Raw genomic sequence first — 24,556 nt, 5'->3', positions numbered from 1 at the left:
CTGAAGGCTGTTTTTACAAGACCTGGGGGATAGGAATAGTTTTTACATTTTGAGTTTTTTTGTTTGTTTGTTTTTTAAGAATAGACCTTATATACTTACTATATGGCTCTTTACAGAAAGGTTTGCTGACTCTTGCTCTACAAAAAGATGTGTAGGCCTCTTCACAACTAGGCTGAATGTTATGCGCTGTCACCAAAGGAAGGACATCTATGTTGGCACAGTGTCTGACAAGGTGGCTCAAATATTTGTGGGAAAACAAAGGCTACTGGCATTTAAAATTCTCTTGTTGGCTGTTACACTCTCCCATTCACTTTCAGGTTTCGGGCAATCGCTATTATCTACCCCTAGCAGTCTCTCCCCTTTACTCTCCATTTTTTTCTAATTTTGGCCTGGAAATTAGAGCTTATAAACATTTTAAGCTATATAAGATTAAACTGGTTATGTGAAAACCTTGGAACTATTTTCCAGGTTAAAAACAACAACAACAAAGGTGGCTTGGTGCTGGGATTTGGTGACTTGTTTTGATTATCCCAAGGTCTTTTTATTTATTTCTAGGTTCTCTGCTATCTTTTGGAAAAGCAAGGTTGCAGGACAGATGAGGTCTTACTGTAGTAATGCCTGATCATTTTTTATTTTTATAATATAAAAATGGCATTATATCTGAAAAGCTATTCACCAAATATTAAACTGAAGCAATCTGGGTGGTACGATTTTCTTGGAATACCTGACCCTTTTACTTTTTTTTTTTAAACAATGAATACTACTTCTATAATAAAAAAAGCCATTTTCATAAAAAAAAGATAAATTGAAAGGCTCTCCCTATCTAATCTCATCAACCACTCTTTCATGATTTGATCACTTTAAAAATATATATATATTTTATTGATTTCAGAGTGGAAGGGAGAGGGGAGAGAGAGAGAGATAGAAACATAAGTGATGAGAGAATCATTGATTGGCTGCCTCCCACTGGGGATGGAGCCCTGAACGCGGGCATGTGCCCTCGACCCAAAGGAGGCCGAGGCTCTGTCCACTGAGCCAAACCAGCTTAGGGCCATGATTTGATCACTTGAAAAAATGGATGTAGCCCTGCCGGTGTGACTCCGTGGTTGAGCATCGACCTATGAACCAGTAGGTCATTGATGGGTTCCCAGTCAAGGCACATGGCTGGGTTGAGGGCTCCATACTCAGTGTGGGTGTGCAGGAGGCAGCCGATTGTCTCTCATCTTTGATGTTTCCATCTCTCTCTCTCTCTCCCCCCGCCCCCCTTCCTCTGAAATCGATAAAAATATATTTAAAACAAACAAATATTTTAAAAAATGGATTAAATATTGTTTACCGGGTTTTATTTGACGCACACTCGCGTTGCCACCCATGGTTACTAGATACTGTAAAATAAGTTGTAAATATGTAATGCTGCAGGGATGCCAACAATCAATATGGCTAAAGGTGACTGCGCCTTTTTGACCTCTGGCTCCACTCATTTTGCAGACGCTCAGACAAGAATACCCAGCTTGGATGGGGTTCCGGGCAAAACCCTTTACTTCCTTTAGTCCTCCCAACAGCTCAGGGAGGCGCATCACGTTCTTGGGGGTAAAATGACTTGGCCAAACTCACTCGGCTGCTGGCAGGGGTGGGGGGTGGGGGGTGGGGGGTGGGGAGGCTCAGCAGCCTGGCCAGGAAACCAGGAGGAGGGCTTTGGAGGCGCTTCCAGGACCATTAGCGCGTTCACGACGCCCTGGCCACAATGGCCCCTCGCCTGACACACTAACCCTACCGCCTGCAGCCCATCAGGCACCCTGCGGGCTGGGGGAACCCGCAGCTCACACCAAAAGCCAGCACAGCTCACCTGCACGGCCCCCGCGCCTCCGCAGGGAAGTGCACACGCCCCCCGCCCCGCCAGCCGGACTCCGCGTACTGGCCCCGGACAAACCTGACCAGGTCGGTCATGCAGGAGCCCACCACCACCACGGCCGCCACCGCCTCCTGCCTCTGCCGCCCGGGTTCCCCCCGCGCGGCCATGGCCCCAGCGAGGTGCTCTCCAACCAGGAAGCTGCCCTTTACCCTTTGCCCGACCCCGTTGCCAGAGACGCCGCGCTGACCCTCCCTAACTCCCCGGGCCTTCCGGAGGCCGAGGCGGGTCGCCCACCTGAATGCCCGAAGTCGCCCCGCCCACCCGCTGCCCCCAGTGCTTCCAGGAATTGTCTCCCGGCCCCGCCTCCCGCCTCAGGCCCGGCTGATAGTCCCCGGCCCCGCGCCGCTCGCCGCAGCGGGGAAAGCACCGAACAGGGAACTTTCAGGCACCGCGGGGACGCCTCTCCGAGAGCCCGGCTAGGGGCGTCCGGCGCGCACGCCGCCCGGCGGGGCCGCAGAGGGGGCGGGGCGGACATCCGGGCACGAGCACGCAGAGGCCCGCGGTGCGCGCGCAGCGCGGTGCGTCGGTCGGGGGCGCGCTCGGGTAACCTGTACCCCACGTAGTCGCCGGTTACCGAACGGACTAAGTTCCAGGTACCTAGACTGGGGCTGGTGTGGGGAGGTTGGACCCCGAGTCGCACAGGTGGTGCCAAGGGCCGTGCCCAGAGCTCGCCTCCCCTTCCTGTAGAGAAGGCCCGGCTCCAGAGATGCCCTGCTCGTCCCCGTCACGCCGGTCCCCTCAAGAACGGCATCCTCCAGGCCAGGCGTTACTCTTTCTCCTCGTCTATACTGCCCCTGGTCCCCGATTAACCTGACTTCTCCCTCTTTCCCGCGTGATGAGGGGGTCATACAATTTGGGAGAAGGGAGAGTGCCCCTCTTAAATGGCTCCTAAATTGGGGTGATCATTCTGTGGGTCGTAGCCGGCTTGTTTTTCTTGAGTGCTGTCCCTCGGAGAAATGACTCCCCCCCGTGTAACTTGCCTCGTGCGCCCATGACGTTGACGTGACGCAGCTGGACGCTACCCCTTTCCGTTCCGTGACGTCAGCAGGGCACATGTTTCCGTGTTTGTCATCCCATCTTAATGGCAAGAAACTGGACAACGCTTTAGAAGTCTTTGTATTCCCCAGGTGGCCGATCAAAGGACCTGATGTGACCTCAGTCTGAGGCAGCAGACACCTGTAAAAACTGTATTGCTGCATTTTCCTTCTGTAATATGTCAAAATCAGGAAATACAAATGGCCTAACTAGCATTCAGGGGAGGCTGGCCACCGTGAAGTTTTGCCTGCCTGCGATCTGTTACAATGCTGAGATGTGTAAAAGCTGCTGGGGTTGGGGGTTGGGGGTGGGGTTGGGGGTGGGTTGGGGGGTAGAGGGAGGGGTGTGTGGGGGGGTGATCCCCGCAGCCATGCCCCTGGCTCAACAGGACCACACCAAAAGACCCATCATTCTGTGACCTCTGATTTTGGAGTAGTTTCCCCTCTCCTTTAGAGCAGTCACAGCACCTCACGCTTGAAACAGATTTTAACACTGCATGAAACCTTGAACTGTCAGAAAATAGTATTTTGGCTGTTCTGGAAACAAAGACAAATTCATTCCTTCAGGTGTCATTCTAAGGTCATGACAGTTGCTGAAATGGAATGGGTTGTTGTCACCCTTAAGTATAGTTTGGTTTCTGGAGTAGGTTTATTCCCTTTAGCATTTTTAAATGTATTTTTATTGAAATTATTACGGATATCTCCCCCCCCCCCCCCATCCTCCCTCTCAGGTCTTCACTACCCTATTGCCCCTGTGCATGGGCTATGCATATAAGTTATTTGGTTTATCTCTTCTCCCTCTAGCATTTGATTGGTGCAGTCAGTCAGGCCAATTTCAGCAGTAGGCAAACAGTAGTTGTTTCTAGTTGTAAAGCAACCATGAATCTAAATTCATGCCATTTTGTCCACATTTTAAGAGATGTATACTTAAAAAAATTCACTTCTATGCTTTTCTCTTTGGTGATTGAAGTTATGTTTATTTGAGAGGAAAATGAGAATAGTGGACTTTGAGGGGGATCTGGATTTGAATTCTGATCCTTCTGCTTGCTAGGTTGGGGACTTTGAACAAGTTAGTCTTGTTGAGTATTAGTTTTCTTATCCACTAATGAAGTGGAAACTAATATTAAACAGAGGACAGGATTGTTCAGGGGAAGTAAATGAGATTACAGATTGAAGTGGGTAGGACAGTGCTTGATACCGAATAGATGTTCAGAATGTTCTATTTTCATTTTTCATAGAAATGAGAGATACAATTACAGTAGATATGTCCCATAATTAAAATTATGGAAAAACAAGGATAATTTTTTTTTTAATGCTCACCCAAGGATATTTTTTCCCCATTGATTTTCAGAGAGAGTGGAAAGGAGGTGGGAGGGTCGGGGAGAGAGAAGCATCAGTGTAAGAGAGACACAGCGATTGGTTGCCTCCTGCATGCACTCACCAGGGGCTGGAGATGAACCTGCAACCCAGGTACATGCCCTCCACCAAGAATCAAACCCGAGATCCTTCCTGAAACCCTTCAGTTCTCAGGCCAACGCTCTAACCACTAAGAAACACAGACCAGGGAGAGGAAGAGTAATTTTGTAATGTAGGTGAGGTCCTTCAGTTTTTTTTCCTGGATAAGTATTTTTGTATTTGCATATGATTTAGGTAATCATCCTTTCAAGAACTGTGACATCAGTGATTAGAAAAAAAAAAGTGGAAACACTGTAGAATAGAAAAAAATAGGTTTCAAAATGATACTATAGATTAGTATACTTTTCAAAGGCATTATAAAAGTTATCTGTGCCATCTTTAAAATGGGAATTCCTTACTACCCAGGGGTATAAAGATCAACTGCAATAATGTATATGGAAGCTCTTTTTTTTTTTTAAATCCTCACCCAAGGGTATTTTTCCATTGATTTTTAGAGAGAGTGGAAGAGAAAGGGAAAGACAGAGAGAAATGTCAAAACACATTGATTGGTTGCCTCCTGCACGCCCCCTGACCAGGGCCCGGGCTGAGGAGGAGCCTGCAACCAAGGTACATGCCCAAGATACTTCTGAGTGTCCTCACCCAGAAGGGTCACAGTATTATTATCTTTTGAAAGATCACTGTAGTTCTTACCTTTGTTACTGTCTGAAATTATTAAAACAGGTACTAGTTTTCAACATTTATTTTAGCAGGAACACGTAAGTCCTCATATGGTATAATATATGAAAACTAGAAGCAAAACATCATTTACTTGTAACTTGCGGGTAATTAATTGCTTTAGATGTGGGATTATCCTTTCAGATTGAGAAAGAAAATGATCATTTAAGTTGACTTATTCACCTCTGAAAGTAGAGGCTTTCACTTAGAGATCTATTAAAAGGAATTCATGTACTCCCTCCCCCAGCCCCATGGGTTTCTAAGTAGTTTAGGTATGATTTATTGGTGTTACTTTTGTATTTTCAAGTTTAAGGACTTCTTAAGCACCTTACAGTACAGTCAAAGACTTTTAGATCCACGTTAGTTTGGGTTGCTGAATATCTGGACAGTTATATGTTTTCATGATTTAATTGTTAAGTAGATTTTTGCTGCATCTATTCCTTAGATATGCTATCCTCTACCAAGTGTTTGAGGGCATATTATCTTCTCGATATACCTGAATATTTCTCTAGCTTTTGTCTCCTTATTTATTTATTTAAAAATGCTTATTGAGTGTTTAGTTTGTGATCTCTCTCCAATGGTTATAATACACTGTGCAGTAACAGTTATGAAAACTATGTAGAGAAGTATATCAGAAGAAAATAATTTCTAGTAAGTGACTTGCAAGCAGGTTATGCTTGTTCTAGGTTTTTAGATAGTATTATCAGCCAAGTTCTTATTCACAAAGCGAGGATTCCTAACCTACTGGTGTGTGGGGTTTGTGTGTTAAGGGGGAGAGGATTGTCAGCGAAGGCTTCTTAAGGCCTCAACTAAAGTAGAACCGGCCAGTTGCAAGCTGAATGGGAGAGTTTTAAGTGGAGTGTAGCGTTGTAGAAATCAACTTTGGAAAAGAGGAGGGAATTGGATTTCAAGGGTTGCTTCTGTTCCTGGAAAGCAGTGGTGTAGTCTCTGTCCTAAGTAGGTGAGTAGCGGGGAGATGGTTTCATTGGGAGAGGCTGCTTAAGACAGGAAAATGAGGTATTTATTCATGCAAGAGAAACTTGTGTGTGCTGTGCCGGTTTTCAGGGAGCTTGGTGTATGTCGTTCTTTTAGATACTCTGACCACCGTTCTTTCCTTCTGCTTTCAGTGGTGATTTGCAAGTCAAGTTAAAATGTCCCCAGAAGTGGCCTTGAACCGAATTTCTCCAATGCTCTCCCCATTTATATCTAGTGTGGTCCGCAATGGAAAAGTGGGACTGGATGCTACAAACTGTTTGAGGATAACTGACTTGAAATCTGGGTATGTAACTCAACCAATCCAACTTTTACCTAATGAAAGTCTTTTTGCCAGATTCATAAAAATTGGCCACAGACATTCATCAAGTCATAATTTTATTGCATATTGATTCAGTTGGTTTTGTCCAGTTCTTGACATTTTATGTTTTCAGTCGTTTTATTTGTGTCGTGGGCCATTGCTTTATGATCATTGCTTTATGTCTTTTTGGGAGTATATATCTTTGCTAACAGACTACCATGTCGTGTTTCGCAAGTGTACTTTTCAGTCACTGACTCGTTTTCTAGTTATGTCTTCTGTAATTCAGTAAGAGTTGGGTTTTGAGATTCTGAATTTGACATCATTGAATAATCTCTCCTAATAAGAAAATTATAATAGCTAATCCAAATGAGTCATTTTCATAACGTGGTTGAAATGGTAAGATCTCATGCCTACAAAATACTCAACTTTTTATTTTGAAATAAATTTAGATTTACAGAAAATTGACAACAAGTTTATAGAAAATTAACATGATGCTTCCTTAAGGTCTACTGTGGTACCTTTGACATGTAGTGTAATAAATATGGGTTGACTGAATGAATGGGTGAGATGTTTTCCCAGAGAAGTTGCTTGGTTTGGGGATCAGAGTGGTTTGAACTTGTGGCTTGGAGGCATGCTTACTGATCTGGTAGTTTATTGCTTAAATTCTGTTACACATGATTCTTTTAAATGACATTCTCTGACAAGTGGATTGACATTTTTGAAATTACAGCAAAGGGTATTATAGCATTGGGTTTAATCTTCTGGATGTCATATATATTGAAACCTAGAAGGGCCAACATTTTAATTTTAGGGAATTATTCCATGAGCCCACTGAATATTTATTGGCTATCTGCTGTGTTAATTTGATCATAAGCATATGCTATTTGTAAGATGCCACATTTTGTCATTTTTAGTGATTTACTATTCTTGAAGATGTCTGAGTATTCAGCATTCTGGAATGATGTCTGGCAAATATAACAGAGAGGAAAGCAGGGAGTGCTCACTGCAACCTGTGGCAGCTGAGCTTTAATATCTTTTTTCAGCATATCACAGTTACTCAACCTGGTTGGCACATGGCTGTGTTTGGGGCATCTGCTGTGACATCTCATCCACCCACAAGTACCTGTTGTATTTTTTGTCCATGTTCTGGATCTCATTAGTTAGTTAAAAATAGATACTCAGTGTACTTGATTACTTAATAGAAAAATTTTAAAAAAATGTGTTTGAAGACTGATCTCAATTTGACTGTATTACTCTTTCTAGCTGGCAGTTGAGCCTTTTAAAACATATATATTTTTATTGATTTCAAGCAGGAAGGAGAGGGAGAGAGAAATAGAAACATCAATGATGAGAGAGAATCATTGATTGGCTGCCTCCTGCATGTCCACTCCTGGGGACCAAGCCCACAACCCAGGCATGTGCTCTGGCTGGGAATCAAACCGTGACCTCCTAGTTTATAGGTTGACACTCAACCACTGAGCCACACCAGACAGGCAAACTTTTCTTTATTAGTCTGGTGCTTGGAAAGGAGGCAATTTTAATTTTAAGATGGGCAACTTTAAAAAAAAATATTTTTATTGATTTCGGAGAGGAATTGAGAGGGAGAGACAGAAACATCAGTGATGACAAAGAATCATTGATCAGCTGCCTCTTGCACGGGCCTGCCACTGGGGATGGAGCCTGCAAACCGGGTATGTGCCCTGACCAAGAATCGAACCGTGACCTCCTGAGCCATGCTGGCTGGGCAAGATGGGCAACTTTTAACGATCTAGTTTCTTAATGTTCACTTGGCTTTTTCATTTCACTCTCTTTTCTGTACTTCTCTGGGATCTATTTTCTTTTTCCCTGTGCATATCTTTATATGCTATATATGCATTATGTAAAAATGTGTTTCTAAACAATGTACCGTATACTCTTGTTTTGCACATTTAAAAGGTTCATACAAATGATATACTATATGTATTCTTCTGCAACTTGCTTGTTTTGCTAAGTATCTTAAGTTCATGATATTTATCGTTATCGATACTTAAGTTCTTCTGTTTGCACTGTTATATCCAATTCCATTGTATGAATATGCCTTCAATTTTTTATTCACTCTTCTACTGATAGACTTTTATGTTCTAAATTTATTTTGACAAAGAATGTCATAATAAACATGCTCTTACCTTTGCACAAGAAGAAGTTTTCTGAACTGGGTGTGTTTACCCATTAGTGGTTCTAAAATCAAGTGAGTGAGTCATTCCAACATTGAAACATTAATAAAAAGAATGGAAACTATCAGAATATGTGACGCATATTAAGAATAAACTCTGCTTTGTGAATGTTTGTTTCAGTTAAATAAGTATGTGTGCATTGGGTCACAAGGTAAAATATGTTTGTGATGATCAAAAAAGTGTGAGAGGGTTTGGTTGGTGTGGCTCAGTGGTTGAGCGTCGACCCATGAACCAAGAGGTTGCCAGTTCCATTCCCAGTTAAGACACATGTCCAGGTTGTGGGCTTGAACCCTGGTGGGGAGTGTGCAGGAGGCAGCCAATTGAAGATGTCTCTCTCTCATCAATGTTTCTATCTCTCCCTCTCCCTTCTTCTCTTTCTCTCTCTCTCTCTCTCTCTCTCTCTCTCTCTCTCTCTCTCTCAAAAAAAAAAATGTTTGAAAGGTATCTCTCTAGAGTATATAGTTCTAGGAATAGAATTGCTGGCTCTTAGAGTATATGCATGTTCTATCTTATTAGATATTATCAGATTGTATCAATTTCTTTCCATCAGAAATAAGCGTTTTCTTTATTTTATAGCCTCAAAAATATTCTGTGGTGTCAGATTTAAATTTTTTACAAGTTGATGGGTATAAAATAATATATTATGATTTTAATTTGTGTTCCAGGATTACTAGTGTAATGAAATATCTTTTCATATCCTTATTGCCAATTCAGATTTCTTTTTTGGGGGACTATCCTTTGCTCATCTTTTTAGTGATTGTATTTTTGTATAGATTTTAAAACATTCCTTAAGCATTTTGGATACTTATCTTTTGGCAGTTACATGTATTACAAATATCTGCATTCAATTTGTGGTTTATATTCCTAATTTGTGCTACTGATGTCCAGAAGTCTTTTTAATTTTAATTAAGTCACATCCTATATAATAAAAGCATAATATGCTAACTGTCTGGTTGTCTGGTCGGCTGTTCAACCAATCAAAGCGTAATATGCTAATGATATGCTAAGGCCACTCAGCTGCTTGCTATGATGTGCACTGATCACCAGGGGGCAGACAGTTGATGGGTCGACCAGTTGCTATGACATGTACTGACCACCAGGGGACAGACTCTCTGACCAGTAGGTTAGCTTGCTGCTGGGGTCTGGCCGATCAGGACTGAGTGAGACAGGCTGGACATGCCCTGGAGCCCTCCTGCGGCCCCTCCCCAGCCCCGATCATGCACCAGTGGGGTCCCTCAGCCTGGCCTGTGCTTTCTTGCAATTTGGGACCCTTTGGGGTATGTTGGAGAGCCAGTTTCAGCCCGATCCCGCAGGCCAGGCTTAGGGACCCCACTGGTGCACGAATTTGTGTACTGGGCTTCTAGTTTATTAATATTTTCCTTTTTAGATTTGTGCCTGTGTGTGTGTGTGTGTGTAAGTGTAAGTGTAAGAGAAAGGGAGCATTTCAAGAAACTCTGTCCTACCCAAAAATCATAAATCATCTTTTACGGATTTTAAAGTTTACCTTTTTCCTTTTTTGGTCTTTAAATAGAAATTTACTTTTTTCTATATAATATGTTGTGAGAGGGATATATTCCCCCTTCCACCATATGGATAATTGGTTATCCCAGCATCATTTATTGAGAAGGCCATCCTTTGCCTATGGATCTGCAGTGCTACCTTTGTTAGGTCAAGTTTATGTCACAAATCTGTTTCTAGACTTTTTGTACTGATATGTCAGTCTCATTTTTCTTCTGCCAGTTCTATACTGTCTTAACAATTACAACTTTATAGAATGTCAGTGATAACTGGTAGGAAACATTCTCCTTATCCATCTTTTTCTAATTCTTAAAAATTGTCTTGCTGAGCCACTTTATATAAATACTTTTTGATAACCTCATTTAAATAGTTGCATACTGTTCTACTAGGACATGCCATAATTCAGTTGACAAAACTCCCTCATTTTAACTCACTGAGGAAATGAAATGAAGGGAAACTGACCTGGTGAGGGGCTAATTGAGACTTGATGGTCAGGAAAGCTCTGAGGAAATTACATTTAAGTTGAATCATGAAAGATGAGAATAATTCAATGTGAAGAGCTGGGGAATTTGATGTAAAAGGCCAATACCATGTCAAATGCAAGATAAAACTTCACATATTCAAGAACCTACAAGGCCACTGTGGTTGGAATGTAGTGAGAGAGGGTGAGAGGGAAATGAGATGAGATTCTAAAGATAGTCAGGGGCCAGATTATGCAGAGGTTGGTGGGCTGTATTTGGAAACTTGAGTTTTATTCTGGGTGGAATGAGAAGCTATTAGAGGATTTTAATCAGCGTGACAGGATCTTATTTGTATTAAAAAAAAATCACTCGTTGTTATATGGAAAATAGATTGTATGGGATAAGGTAGACTAGTTAGCTGTCCGTTACAGTAGACCAGGTGAGAGATGACAGAGTCTTAGAATATGGAAGTGGCATTGGAGGCTGAAAGAAGGGATTGTAAGCTGTTTAGAAGGTACAATCCTGAGGATGTTCAATTTGGCGTGTGAGAGAGCTTGAGCAAGTTGGTAGATGGTCATTCCATCTGTTGAGATGGGAAGATTGGTGGAGGAACTGCTTTAATCTGAATTGATTGTTGTCTAGATGTGTCATACAGCTATCATTGTGGGTTTCCCTTTGCCTCTGTCCTGTGTTGAATCTCATATCTTACTTTCTTGTGTCCTCTTGTTTTGTTGGAGCATGTACTCCAATAGCAGCCCATGAAAGGGAGAGGAGGAGGTTTGTTTTTTGAGTTCCTGGAGGTCTGAAAATGTCTTTAATTCTACTTTTAAACTTGATTGATACTTTGGGCAGGTACAGAAGTCTAGGTTGCAAATTATCTTCCCTTCAAATCTTGGAGGCCTTGATCTGTAATTGTGGAGACCTTTAACACACATATTGTTGTAGTTTCATGGATGCAGTACCTTCTCTTTTCTGTAAGGATAGTAATTATAGTTTTTGTAAAAATTGAGGTACAATTGATTAGTTACAGTTTTAAAAAAATATTTTTTTTACTACAGCTGGGAGGCTCAGTTGGTTGGAGTATTGTCTTCATACACCAAAAAGTTTGCAGGTTTGATTCCTGGGCGCATATGAAAGACAACCCATCAGTGTTTCTCACATTGATGTTTCTCTCTCTCTCAAATCAATAAACATATTCTTGGGTGAGGATTAAAAAAAACCTCCACAAACATCTTTTTCTCTGTACCTTGAATTATCTTTCATGTTGATGGCTTTCTTCAAACTGATGATTCTTGGCTGTCCATGTCTATTAAAGAGAAAGGCATTAAAATGTGAATTGAAGCTCTTTGTGTGTAGGTGGGCTTTCCAATCACTGAGCCTCAGGCAATGTGATCAGCTACCTGGCCTTTTATTAGGTGACTAGAGGCCTGGTGCATGAAATTTGTGCATGGGGGGTGGTCCCTCAGCCCAGCCTGCACCCTCTTCAATCCGGGACCCCTCTGTGGATGTCTGACTGCCAGCAATTGGACATCCCTCTCACAATCCGGGACTGCTGGCTCCTAACTGCTCGCCTGCCTGCCTGCCTGATCACTGCCTAACTGCCCTCCCCTGCCAGCCTGATTGCCCCCAACGGCCCTTCCCTGCCAGCCTGATCGCCCTTAACTGCTCCCCCCTGCCGGCCTGATTGCCCCTAGCCAGCTCTGCCTCGACCCCCGCCACCATGGCTTTGTCCAGAAGGAAGGCAGGACGACCGGAAGATGTTCGGTTGACCTGGTCTAATTAGCATATTACCCTTTTATTAGTATAGATTGTCAGATTCATTATCAGGAGATCTTCTCTGGGTCTATAAAAAATAAAAGTGCCTAAATGAATGCATATATTCCTATCTGTCAGCAAAATTTTAATTTTGGAGCCAAAGAGTATGTAAATTTTAAGACTTTTGATCTATTTAATATGTTGGTATATTTATATGTAAGGATACATAAACATACATATTTCTTTCAAGAAATGTATTATCAGCTTCCACTTCCACTAGCAGTATATGAGGATGCCAGTTCCTCTCCAGTTTGATAATATCAGTATTATAAATTTTTAAAGATTATTTGCTAATTCAGGAGATGGAAAATGTTAGACATGAGCAGAAAGCCCTGGATGCCTAGCAAGGGGCAAAACTGGGAAAACAAGAACATTGCCCTCAGTGTAACCTATCCTCCCCTAGCATATCACTGGTCATGCAGTTTGGTCTCCTGATCTTTCATATCACTGGTCAGGCGGTTTATATCCCCTAATCTTTTCCTTCCTAAAGATAACATCTAGGCCTCAGTTGTATTTCAGCTCCAGGCCCAGAAAAAGCAGCAAAACCAGACAAGTAGCACAATGGCTGCCTGAGGACCAGCTACATTGACTAATAATCCCCTGCCCTGGCAACAACCAATCAGTGGATGTTACAGGGCAGAATTTTTGCTAGGATCTGGAGTGCTTGTCTAGAAGCCAGAGCATCTAGAAACCCAGTGAACACGTGTGTGGTGTTGATATTTTGAGTGCTATTACTGAGTCTAGGTTGTTCTTCAGGAATTATTTCTTGGGCTTTTTTTTTAACCAGAAGAAACAAAATTTCCCTAGTCCTCATGCCTCGGCTCATACTCTTTTCTACTTTTAGATCTTTAACCTGAGTAGCTGCCTGTTCAGCCTTCTTTTAATTATAATAGTGTAAGACAGTTGATTAAATAGTTCAGCAATATTTTAACATTTCAAAGTGCTGTCAGATTTTATTTATTTTATATTTTGTACTTAGTATTTTTTGGGGAAAAAGTCAAAGTGGTAATATTGGCCTTGTCCCAGTGAACTCTGAAATCACCGACTTTGGGAAGTTTTGCTAGGATTCCACATTCTTTCCACAGAGTCTGGGATGGTAAGTGCTAGAATAAATTTGGATCTGGAGTTTTAGGTGGTTGTGAATTTTGGGCGTTTCATATCTTGCAGTGACTTCATTTCAGAGTGGCTTCATTTGGTATGGAGGTTAGGGAAGAGGTGAAGGGAAGTAGCCAGTCTAATGTGTAAACGAAAGGGGATAGGAGATTAGTCTTTTCCTACCTCTGCTTTGCATTGTTCAAGAAAACAAGAACTCATTCCTACTTTTATCTTTGTCCCCTCTATTCTGTGCAATTTTAAGGTAGTATTTTTTGTTTTCTTTTAGTAGAGTAAAATGTTTTGTTTTATTAGAACAAAACATTTGCCAAGTTCTTTAGGATTAGAAGATAAGTGAGGCTCTTTTAGTACATGTTAACAGGCACATACATGTATTCCAAATTAATTATTCCTATACCGTCACTGTTAAAATGCCCATGTATGCCTTATATCCATGTAGATCAGCTTCCTTTTTAGCATCCATGTTACTTGACTAATCTTGTTTTTTGGTGCCGTGTTCTTGAGAAATAATTTTGTAATCTTCCTTTTCAGGGCCACGTTTCCTGAGTAATTTGGTTATCTTTCTAATGGCTTGTTATGAAAGTAGTTTTTCCCATTAACCTTGTTTCTCTTGACTTTTTGAAAAATATATCCTTTTTGTTTTCTGAAAAGGTTTTTATCTCAACCTTTGCTCTTGCTAACTTATTGATAAGAAATCTTGAATCAAGTGGAAGTTTTGGAGAACAATTTGATGTTCCACTGTTAAGTAGGTATGAAGCCCTTAGAACAATTGTTTTTTTCATATATGGACTCCTAAGACTCTTTTCATTTAAAAAACATCATTTCAGCCCTAGCTGGTTTGGCTCAGTGGATAGAACGTTGGCCTGTGGACTGAAGGGTCCAGGGATCAATTCTAGTCAGGGACACATACGTTGGTTGCAGGCTTGTTCCCTGGCGTGTGGGGTATGTGCAGGAGGCAACCAATTAATGTGTCTCTCTTACATCGATATTTCTCTCTGTCTCTCCCCCTCCCTTCCACTCTCTCTAAAAATCAATGGAAAAATGCCCTCGGGTGAGGATTAACAAAAAAAACAAAAACAAACAAATAAAAAGACCCATTATTTCATGCCCAGTTGGTGTGGCTCAGTGATTGAGCTTCGATAAAAAACAGAAAGAATAAACTGCTTAGGAATAAACTTAATCAAGAAGCCAAAAGACTCTTAAATACTCAAAAAATCACAAAATATTGCTGAAAGTAATTAAAGAAGGCACAGATAATGGAAAGACATCCTGCGTTCACTGAAGACTTAATATTAAGATGTCAGTACTAAACAAAGAAATTCATAGATTCCATGCCATCCCTATAAAAATCTCAATGATTTTTTTTTCAGAAATAAAAAAAGCATACTAAAATTCATACGGCAGCTCAAGAGATGCTGAATAGCCAAAAAAAAAACCAAAAAAAAACCCAAAGTTGGAGGTCTTGCGCTTCCTGATTTCAAAATTTACTGCAAAGCTATGGTAATCAAAAGATCATGGTACTGCCCGGCCAGTGTTGCTCAGTAGTTGAGCGTCAACCCATGAACCAGGAGGTCATGGTTCAATTCCTAGTTCAGGGCACATGCCTGGGTTGCAGGCTCAATCCCCAGGAGGAGCCAATTGATGATTCTCTCTCATCATTGATGTTTCTATCTCTCTCTCCCTCTTCTTTCCTCTCTCTGAAATCAATAAAAACACAAAATATTTTTAAAAAAGAACATGGTACTAGCATAAAGAAAGACATAAAGACTAATTGTGAAGAGAATAGAGAGCACAGAAATACTAGTAAACCCTCAGATATATGGCTAAGGCTGCCAAAATCATTTAATGGAGAAAAGACTGTCTTTTCCACAGTGTTGGGAAAACTGGATATCCACATGAAATTGGACCCTTATCATACACTGTACACAAAATTTAAAATGAATCAAAGACTGCACCACAAGAGCTAAAATTTTAATGCTCTTAGAAGAAAATATATGGGAAAAGCTCGTGTTATATATTTATTAAATTAATCTTTGGATATATTTACATAAGGAATAAAAGAATATGTAAGTCAGAAAAGGATTCTGGGAACCAAAATAGTTCAAATGGAGAATTGAGAATCCGGGGACATGGGCAAAATTGCAGAGATAACAAGTCTTTAAGCATGAGTTCAGGATTCTGCAGGCCCTTGCTTTAGGCATGGGGACATGGATTTAAAACTGAACTGTATTATCTTTAGACTGTCTAAAAAATTCTATGATTTACTGCCATGGATTATGGCAGCAGTCATGTGGAAGATTGGGTGACCCCGCCAGACTGGATCATCAAATTAACTAATATCTTCTTATAAGGAATGAATTCAAGAATTTGTTGGAGCTACATCTGAATGCAAATGAAGTAGTGTTATAAATTATGAGCAACCAGACAGATAAGCTGATGATAAATGCTAAGCAGTGAACTATATTGATATTATTGTCAACTTAGCAGAGATATCAAAAGAACACTTGGAAAGGAATAAATTAATAGTGTTTGTTATCACAGTGGGAAACCAAGGTGAATAGGGAGATTGGAGGACAGCAAAGTAAAACAGCTTATCTTCATATTCAAGGACATTCAGCATTTAAAGGATCTTTAGAGAAGTGTTCTAAAACTCTGGTGAAAGACCAAAGTTACATAAATGTTTAAAAAAATTTTCAGCCCAGGCTGGGTAGCTCAGTTGGTTGGAGTGTCATCCCGTGCTCCAAAAGGTTGTGGGTTCAGTTTCCCATTAGGGCATATATGGGGGTTGCAGGTTTGATCCCCGGTCAGGAGTGTACGGGGGGTGGGGGAGGGGGCGCGACTGAACAATGTTTTCCTCTCATCTCTCTCTCTCTCTCTCTCTCTCTCTCTCTCTCTCTCTCCCTCCTCCCTCCCTCCTCCCTCCCTCCCTCCCTCCCTCCCCTCCCCCTTCTCTTCTCTCAAAATCTGTAGAAACATATCCTTAGGTGAGGATTAAAAAAAATTTTTTTTAGGCCCTGGCTGGGCTGCTCCGTAGGTTACAGCGTGGTCCCCATATGCCAAGGTTGTAGGTTCGATCCCCTGTTAGGGCACATACAAGAACCCACCAATGAATGCATAAATAAATGGAACAACAAATTGATGGCCCCTCTGTCTCTGTCTCTGTCTGACTCTGTCTCTCTAAAAGTAATTTAAAAAATTTCCAATTTGTCACCAAGTGATATTTTTGTAAAATACAATAAAAATGAATTACTGGAAAAATGAAATTAAAAATACATGGAATACAAAGCTGAGCTTTAAATATTGGATTCATAAGACTTAAAGCTACTCTTACAAATTGCTATAAAAGTTTCTAAATTCTTGTTCTCAATTTCTGTGTTTATCTCATTGTGGATAGTAACAGTTTATAGTCCAGCACTGGTCCATGGACCCCACTTTGAGTTGCACTGTTCTAGAAGGGTTTCTGCATTCTAACAGTCTAGAGGAGTTGACCTTTTTAGAATTCTGTCTCAGAGTTTAGACAGTAGTACATTAGTAATAAGTAATTCCTAACTACACTTTGGATAATCCGAAATACTGTTTTTTTTCTTCTAAAATAAATATAGTAGAACAAATATGATAGATGGTTATAAGAATGAGACTTCTCTCGAAATTACGAAAATTTTCAGTTAGTTGGATCAGTAAAAACTCAGAGAGCACTATTACTTTATGTTTTCTGCACATATATCAAGGAAGCATGACTTTTACTTATTTATATTTTTATTTTAGTTATGGTTGACATTCAATATTACATTAGTTTCAGGCATATAGCATAGTAGTTAGACATTTATATAACTTATGAGGAGATACCCCATAAGTCTAATACGCACCTGATTTCATATACACAAATTATAATATTATTGACTCTGTTTCTTGTGCTGTACTTAGTACACATGGCTTTTGAGTAAGGAGAAATGTTTACAATACAGTCTCATTTTGTAAACACTTTTATTCATGCACATTTTAATTAATTTTTAGTTTTTTAATCTTTATTGTTGAGATTATTACAGATGTCCCTCTTTTTCCCCCCATGTTGCTCCCCTCCATCCGGTTAACTCCCTACCCCAGGCCTTCACCATCCTATTGTCTGTGTTCATAGATAATGCATATCTACATATATAAAAGCCTAAGTGACCAAATGACTGGTAGCTATGATGTGCACTGACCACCAGGGGGCAGACGCTCAATGCAGGAGCTGCCCGCTGGTGGTCAGTGTGCTCCCAAAGCCAACCTCCCATGGCCCCTCCCCCTGGCCAACCTCCTGTGGCCCAGATCAGCCTGATTGCCAGCCAGGTCGAGGGACCCCACCTATGCACGAATTCGTGCACCGGGCCTCTAGTCCTATCTAATAATTGACAAACAGGGTAATTGATCATACCTTCGCTACGCCTCCCATTGGCTTATCAGCACGATATGCAAATTAACTGCCAACAAAGATGGCAGTTAATTTGTATATGTAGGCTCCAAGCGGCGGAGCGAAGACTGAAGGCGAGACGGAGCCGCGAAGATGGAACATGGAAGGCGGCTCCAGCTGGGGCCGCGAAGATGGAGGACGGTGGGAGAAACCAAGATGGCGGCATAGGTAAACACCAGAGTTTGCTGTCTCACACAACAACTTCAAAAATACAACTAAAAGACGGAACAGACATCATCCAGAACCACAGGAAGGCTGGCTGAGTGGAAATTCTACAACTAGAAGGAAAGAGAAAAGCTTACCGAGGCTCAGAGGAGGAGTGGTACGGAAGTAAAATACTAAGGTACAGAGGCGCACACGGAGCGGGCTGGCGGCTGAGGGCGCGGTTGTCTTTTGCAATCGGGAGGGAGTCTCAGGCTCTGAGCTCCAGTTCCGGGCGAGTCTTTGGGGACCCAGATTCATACGGGAGAAGTGGGACTGTCTGGCATTGGTCGGAACTCGAAGGCAGCTTTCTCTCGGAGGTGCTTGCAGCGATGACCGGGACATTGAGAAGCGGAGCCTCTGATGGCAGGACTGAGAGCAGCCATAACTGCTAGCCCCGCCCTGTTGATCCCGTGGGACCCGCCCCGCCCAAGCCCTGCACAGAGGCTTTTGCTGGGTAGCCTCAGGCAAAGGCTAGATTAGCACCTCCCTAGAGAACCAGGAGCGAGTGTGCCCAGTGGTCAGAGTGGGACTATCCAGTTTGCACCTCCTCGGACCTTTAAAGGACACACTCAGGGGGCAGACTCAGTGAGCACCAAAGCCCCATTGAAGCAAGTCTTGCCCCGGACGGGTGTCTCCAGCACAGAAGTTCTCCCACTGCAGACACAGCTGGTTCTCACAGCCAATTGGCCTGGAAGTCAATTCCTCCCAGTGATAGCTACAACAATCAAGGCTTAACTACAGCAAGACTGTGCACAAAGACCAGAAGGGGGTGCACCAAGAGTGTCCTCCTCAGGTAATTGGGGAGGCTGAACCACTGGGCCCTAGAGGACACTTAGCACAGAAAACCACTTTATCAGCACAGGGAAGCATAAAAAAATGCGGAGACAAAGAAACAGGACACAAATGACAGAAATGGAGGAAAGCAAACGACTGGATATAGAGTTCAAAACCACACTATTAAGGTTTTTCAAGAACTTTCTAGAAGCCGCTGATAAATTTAGTAAGACCCTCGAAAAGAGTGGTGAGACCGCCGATAAATGTAGTGAGATCCTCAAGAAGTCTAGTCAGACCCTCGAGGTTATGATAAAGGACCAACTGGAAATTAAGCATACACTGACTGAAATAGAGGATATTATACAGACTCCCAACAGCAGACTAGAGGATTGCCAGAATCAAGTCAAAGATTTGAAATACGAAGAAGCAAAAAACACCCAACCGGGAAAGCAAAATGAAAAAAGAATCCAAAAATACGAAGATAGTGTAAGGAGCCTCTGGGACAGCTTCAAGCGTACCAACTTCCGAATTATAGGGGTGCCAGAAGAAGAGAGAGAGCAAGATATTGAAAACCTACTTGAAGAAATAATGATAGAAAACTTCCCCTACCTGGTGAAAGAAATAGACTTACCAGTCCAGGAAGTGCAGAGAACCCCAAACAAAAGGAATCCAGAGGACCACACCAAGACACATCATAATTAAAATGCCAAGAGCAAAAGACAGAGAATCTTAAAAGCAGCAAGAGAAAGAAAGGCAGTTATCTACAAGGGAGTACCCATATGACTGTCAGCTGATTTCTCAAAAGAAACTTTGCAGGCCAGAAGGGAGTGGCAAGAAATATTCAAAGTGATGAATACCAAGAACCTACACCCAAGATTATTTTATCCAGCAAAGTTATCATTCAGAATTGAAGGTCAGATAAAGAGCTTCATAGATAAGAAAAAGCTAAAGGAGTCTATAACCACCAAACCAGTATTATATGAAATGCTGAAAGGTATCCTTTAAGACGAGGAAGAAGAAGAAAAAGGTAAAGATACAAATTATGAACAACAAATACACATCTATCAACAAGTGAATCTAAAAATCAAGTGAATAAAGAATCTGATGAACTGGTGATTATAATAGAATCATGGGCATAGAAAGGGAATGGACTGACTATTCTTGGGGGGGAAAGGGGTTTTGGGGGTGTGGGAAGAGACTGGACAAAATTGTGCACCTATGGATGAGGACAGTGGGTCTGGAGTGAGGGCAGAGGGTGGAGTGGGAACTGGGTGGAGGGGAGTTATGGGGGTAAAAAAGAGGAGCAACTGTAATAATCTGAACAATAAAGATTTAATTAAATAAAAAAAAAGACGAAGGACGGAAGGCGGCTCTGGCTGGGCAGGGGCCGTGAAGATGGAGGGTAGAAGGCGGCTACAGCTGGAGCAAAGGCCTGGGTCCCGTGTGCCGGAGGGAAACCGGTGTCAGCAGCCAGGAGAAGGGAAGGCCTATTGCACGAATCTCTTCGTGCAACAGGCCTCTAGTCTATATAATAAAAGCCTAAGTAACTGTTATGGCGGAATGACCAGAATGACTGGTTGCTATGATGCGCACTGACTACCAGGGGGCAGACGCTCAACGCAGGAGCAGGCCTAAGCCAGCAGGCAGACATCCCCCAAGGGGTCCTGGACTGCAAGAGGGTGCAGGCTGGGCTGAGGGACGCCTCTTCCAGTGCACGAATTTCCAGTGCACAGGCCTCTAGTATGCATATAAGATCTTTGTTCAATCTCTTCCCTCCCCTAAACCCCTTCCCTCTGAGAATCATCAGTCTATTCCATTTCCATGCCTCTGATTCTATTTTATTCACCCGTTTATTCTATTCATTAGATTTCTTATTCGTTTATCTTGATTTTTAGATTCAATTGTTGATAGGTATGTATTTGTTGCCATTTTGTTCATATTTTTTATCTTTTTCTTCTTCTTCCTCTTCTTAAAGAATACCCTTCAACATTTCATATAATACTGGTTTGGTGGTGATAGACTCCTTTAGCTTTTTCTGGTCTGTGAAGCTCTTTATCTGACCTTCAATTCTAAATGATAGCTTTGCTGAGCAGAATAATCTTGGTTGTAGGTCCTTGCTATTCATCACTTTGAATATCTCTTGCCACTCCCTACTAGCCTGCATAGTTTCTGTTGAGAAATCAGCTGACAGTCGTATGGGCATTCGCTTGTAGGTAACTAACTGCTTTTCTCTTGCTGCTTTTAAGATTCTCTGTCTATAGCCCTTGGCATTTTAACACATTAGTACCGCTCAGGAGTTTTCTCGTGTTTCACGCGCCATCTGTTAAGGACTGCTCACGAGTGTTCCCGTTTTTCACGCCCATGGAAAAAGGAGCGAATCTAGATGCTTATGTAAATTTTGTTTGGTCCCTCTTCATAGAGGAAAATGTTTTACGCAGTACTATACTTTAAAAAAGTACTAGGAACTTTAATTGTTTAATTGTTTTTGTAAATAAAAATGTTATAATTATTGAAAAACAACACCTAAAGCGCATTATGATGATTCAAATAACGTGCAGCTTGTCAAAAAACGTGCGGTCCCTGGCGTATGTCTTCGAGATTTCTATGCGGTACGCAATGTGTTAATTATGATGTGTCTTGGTGTGGTCCTCTTTGGGTTCCACTTGTTTGGACTTCCTGGACTTGTAAGTCTATTTCTTTCACCAGGTACTTTTCTGTCATTATTTCTTCAAATAGGTTTTCAATATCTTGTTCTTTCTCTTCTGGCACCCCCATAATGTGAATGTTAGTATGCTTGTGTTGTCCCAGAGGCTCCTTACACTACCTTCATATATTTGGATTCTTTTTTCTTTTTGTTCTTCTGGTTGGGTGTTTTTTTGCTTCCTCCGATTTCAAGTCATTGATTTGATTTTCAGAATCCTCTACTCTACTGTTGAATCCCTGTATATTGTTCTTTATTTCAGTCAATGTATGCTTAATTTCTGACTAGTCCTTTTCTATTTTTTTGGAGGTTTCCAGAAGATTCTTGAGTAACTTTATAACCATGGTTTTGAACTCTATATCCAGTAGTTTGCTTTCTTCCATTTCTTTCATTTATGGTATGTTTCTTTGTCTCGCATTTTGGCTGCTTCCCTGTGTTTGTTTCTATGTTGCCTGGAAGCCTTACTGGTACCATAAACAGTTGATTAACACATATTTTGTATGTTATATGTATTATATACTATATTCATACACTAAAGTAAGCTAGAGAAAAGAAAATGTTATTAAGAAAATCATAAGGAAGAGAAAATACATTTATAGTATTGGTTGAAAAAAATCCATGTAATTCAAACCTGTGTTGTTCAGGGGTCAACTGTATACAAATGATATGAAATATAAAGCCCCAGAATTCAGAGGCTAAGGATACATCCATTTCGTACATGTTTCAGGTCAAGGAATGAAAATGGTGGCCTAAAAAGGTTACATGAATATTTTTATTGAACAAATTAAGTGTTTAGTGTAAAATTACTTTTATAAAATGATGTTGTACATTAAATGAATAGAAATAGTGTGTAAGTTGGCCTTGTCTCTGGAGATTTCTTTTTCTTAAAATATATTTTTATTGATTTCAGAGAGGAAGGGAAAGAGAGAGAGAAACTTCAATGATGAGAGAGAATCATTGATTAGCTGCCTCTTGCACCTCCCCTTCTGGGCCTGTAACCTGGGCATGTGCTCTTGACTGGAATCGAATCCGGGACCCTTCAGTCTGCAGGCCAATGCTCTATCCACTGAGCCAAACCGGCTAGAGCCCTGGGGATTTCTTATAGTGTTTATTAATGTAAGAATTACCAGCAGTCCCACAGTTGGAACAGGAATCAGTCCAGGGCATTTATGTAATTTGCTTTGACTTTGACATGACCTTGGAGTGTGCTTGTCCTCTCCAGTTCCACTTGCTCACCTGTGCTATTAAAGTTATCAGGTGCTTCCTGTGGTCCAGCAGGTATGCTGCTGGGCACTAAGGGATTCTAAGTTTAATTAACTCTGTTTAATTATAGAGCAGAATATCTCCGTCACCTTGCATTTACCCTTATCTAAGGACAATTGCGGGTAAATAGTTTTCTTTCTCCTAGCCTGTTCAGATCCAACTCATTCTTAGAGGCCAGTCCTATTCAGTGACACTTCCTTGATTTCTCCGGCTAAAAGTGGTTTCTCTGCTCTCTCAGCTTCTATTGTGCTTATTTTCTTTAACCACTAATTTGTCAATTAATCATGTTAATTGCTTTGTGACTTGTATCTATTGTTGTCTTGAATCGTTATTTAAATTGTGCCTTGTTTGACTTTCATAAGTTTGATTTTTGTTTTTTGATTACAGTTTCCTGAGAATGGGCTGCTTTCTTTAACTCAGAGCAGCACTCTGAACTTTTTTGATTATGCACCTCAAATAATTTGCTAATGAACCCCCAATACATGCATATTATATTTATTTAATTATAAAATATGTGTATTTACATATATAAAATATAAGTTAAGAAGAATGATATAAGATGAAAAAAGCAACACCGTACTAGTAATGTTACTTATAATATGGTATTTTCACCTGTCATAGCTGAAAAAGAAATCTCTAAAAATATATAAATACTAATGAAAGAAATGCAACATTGGCTGCATGCGCTATGCCATGAGACTAGTTTTCAACCCCACCCCCACCTTAAGATTTGTCTGTACTTGTTGGTATTATTTTCTAGCCACAGATTCAATTTAAGCCACTTATTCATTTCTTAAATCCTTTAGTATAGTTAAAACTAGGCAGTAGATTTCTTACATTCATGTAGGATATCACAGTATGCTGAAGGTAACTGAATAATTGAGAGAACCACTATCAACCCCTCATGAAAGGAAAATGTGAACTTGCATATACAGGTGGCTACCTTGATCCACTGGCATTAATTACTGTGATTATTACTAAGCCCAGGACATAGTCCATATTTAAAGCAGTGGCTCTCAAACTTGAGTGTGAATCAGAGTCACTTGGAGGGCTTGTGGAAACACGGGTAGTGGAAATCATATTCTTACATCTTAATAAAGACCAAAACCTGAACATCTGTGTTATCGCTACCTAGATTAAGAAATCAAATGTTGGCAGTGCCCCCAGAGCCCCTATGTGTCTTCTCCCAGTCCCACTCTCTTCTTTCCCCATAGATAAGCCACTGTTCTGACTTACAGTCATCACTTTCCCGCGGCTCTATAAATTGTTATCAGTACACAAGCACTGTAGCTTTTTCTGGTTTTGAGCTTTAAACAAATGGAATCATACAGTATTTATTCTTTCATTCATCAATGTTTATGGGATTAATCTATATTGTTGGATTTAGGTGTAATTTATTTATTCCATTGCTATATATTTCATTTTATGGTTGTATCTTAATTTATTTCCCTATCCTATAGCTGATGGATATTTGGGGATCCAGTTTGAAATTACATTTTAATTGCTCAGTTTGGGGCTATTTTAAAGTATGCTGCTGTTATTAACATTGTATGAATCTGCCTTTGAGGTTCCAGATTAATTTAATCTATGTACATATGTCTGTGTTCATTTATTTATTTTTCTTTATTTTCTTCTTAAAAATTGCTTTCTAAATAGATACCTTACACTTTTTTG

At 41.0% G+C, this 24,556-nt stretch overlaps 2 protein-coding genes across 7 annotated transcripts in view; one reads left to right on the top strand and one right to left on the bottom strand.

The window, feature by feature from the left end:
• The window catches only part of RBKS (ribokinase), a 73,951-nt gene extending 71,832 nt beyond the window's left edge, over nt 1-2,119 (bottom strand). For 2 of the 5 annotated variants that reach the window (XM_036335012.1, XM_036335011.1), the window contains exon 1: nt 1,931-2,119. In XM_036335012.1, the coding sequence (XP_036190905.1) occupies nt 1,931-2,019 (89 nt within the window). In that variant the 5' untranslated portion in view covers nt 2,020-2,119. The remainder of the gene's footprint in view (nt 1-1,930) is intronic. The other 3 variants (XM_036335010.1, XM_036335015.1, XM_036335013.1) reach the window with 2 other exon arrangements.
• The window catches only part of BABAM2 (BRISC and BRCA1 A complex member 2), a 357,703-nt gene that overhangs the window by 793 nt on the left and 332,354 nt on the right, over nt 1-24,556 (top strand). The window contains exons 1-2 of one of the 2 annotated variants that reach the window (XM_036335008.1): nt 2,266-2,505; nt 6,204-6,355. In XM_036335008.1, coding sequence (XP_036190901.1) covers nt 6,228-6,355 — 128 coding nt within the window. In that variant the 5' untranslated portion in view covers nt 2,266-2,505; nt 6,204-6,227. Of the gene's footprint in view, nt 1-2,265; nt 2,506-6,203; nt 6,356-24,556 lie in introns of those variants that run through there. The other variant, XM_036335009.1, reaches the window with a different exon arrangement.

The sequence above is a fragment of the Myotis myotis genome, unplaced genomic scaffold (assembly GCF_014108235.1).
Source record: "Myotis myotis isolate mMyoMyo1 unplaced genomic scaffold, mMyoMyo1.p scaffold_m19_p_14, whole genome shotgun sequence".
In the NCBI taxonomy this organism is placed as follows: domain Eukaryota; kingdom Metazoa; phylum Chordata; class Mammalia; order Chiroptera; family Vespertilionidae; genus Myotis; species Myotis myotis.
Note: the sequence above shows the minus strand (reverse complement) of the source record. Positions and strands in the feature narration are given on the sequence as shown.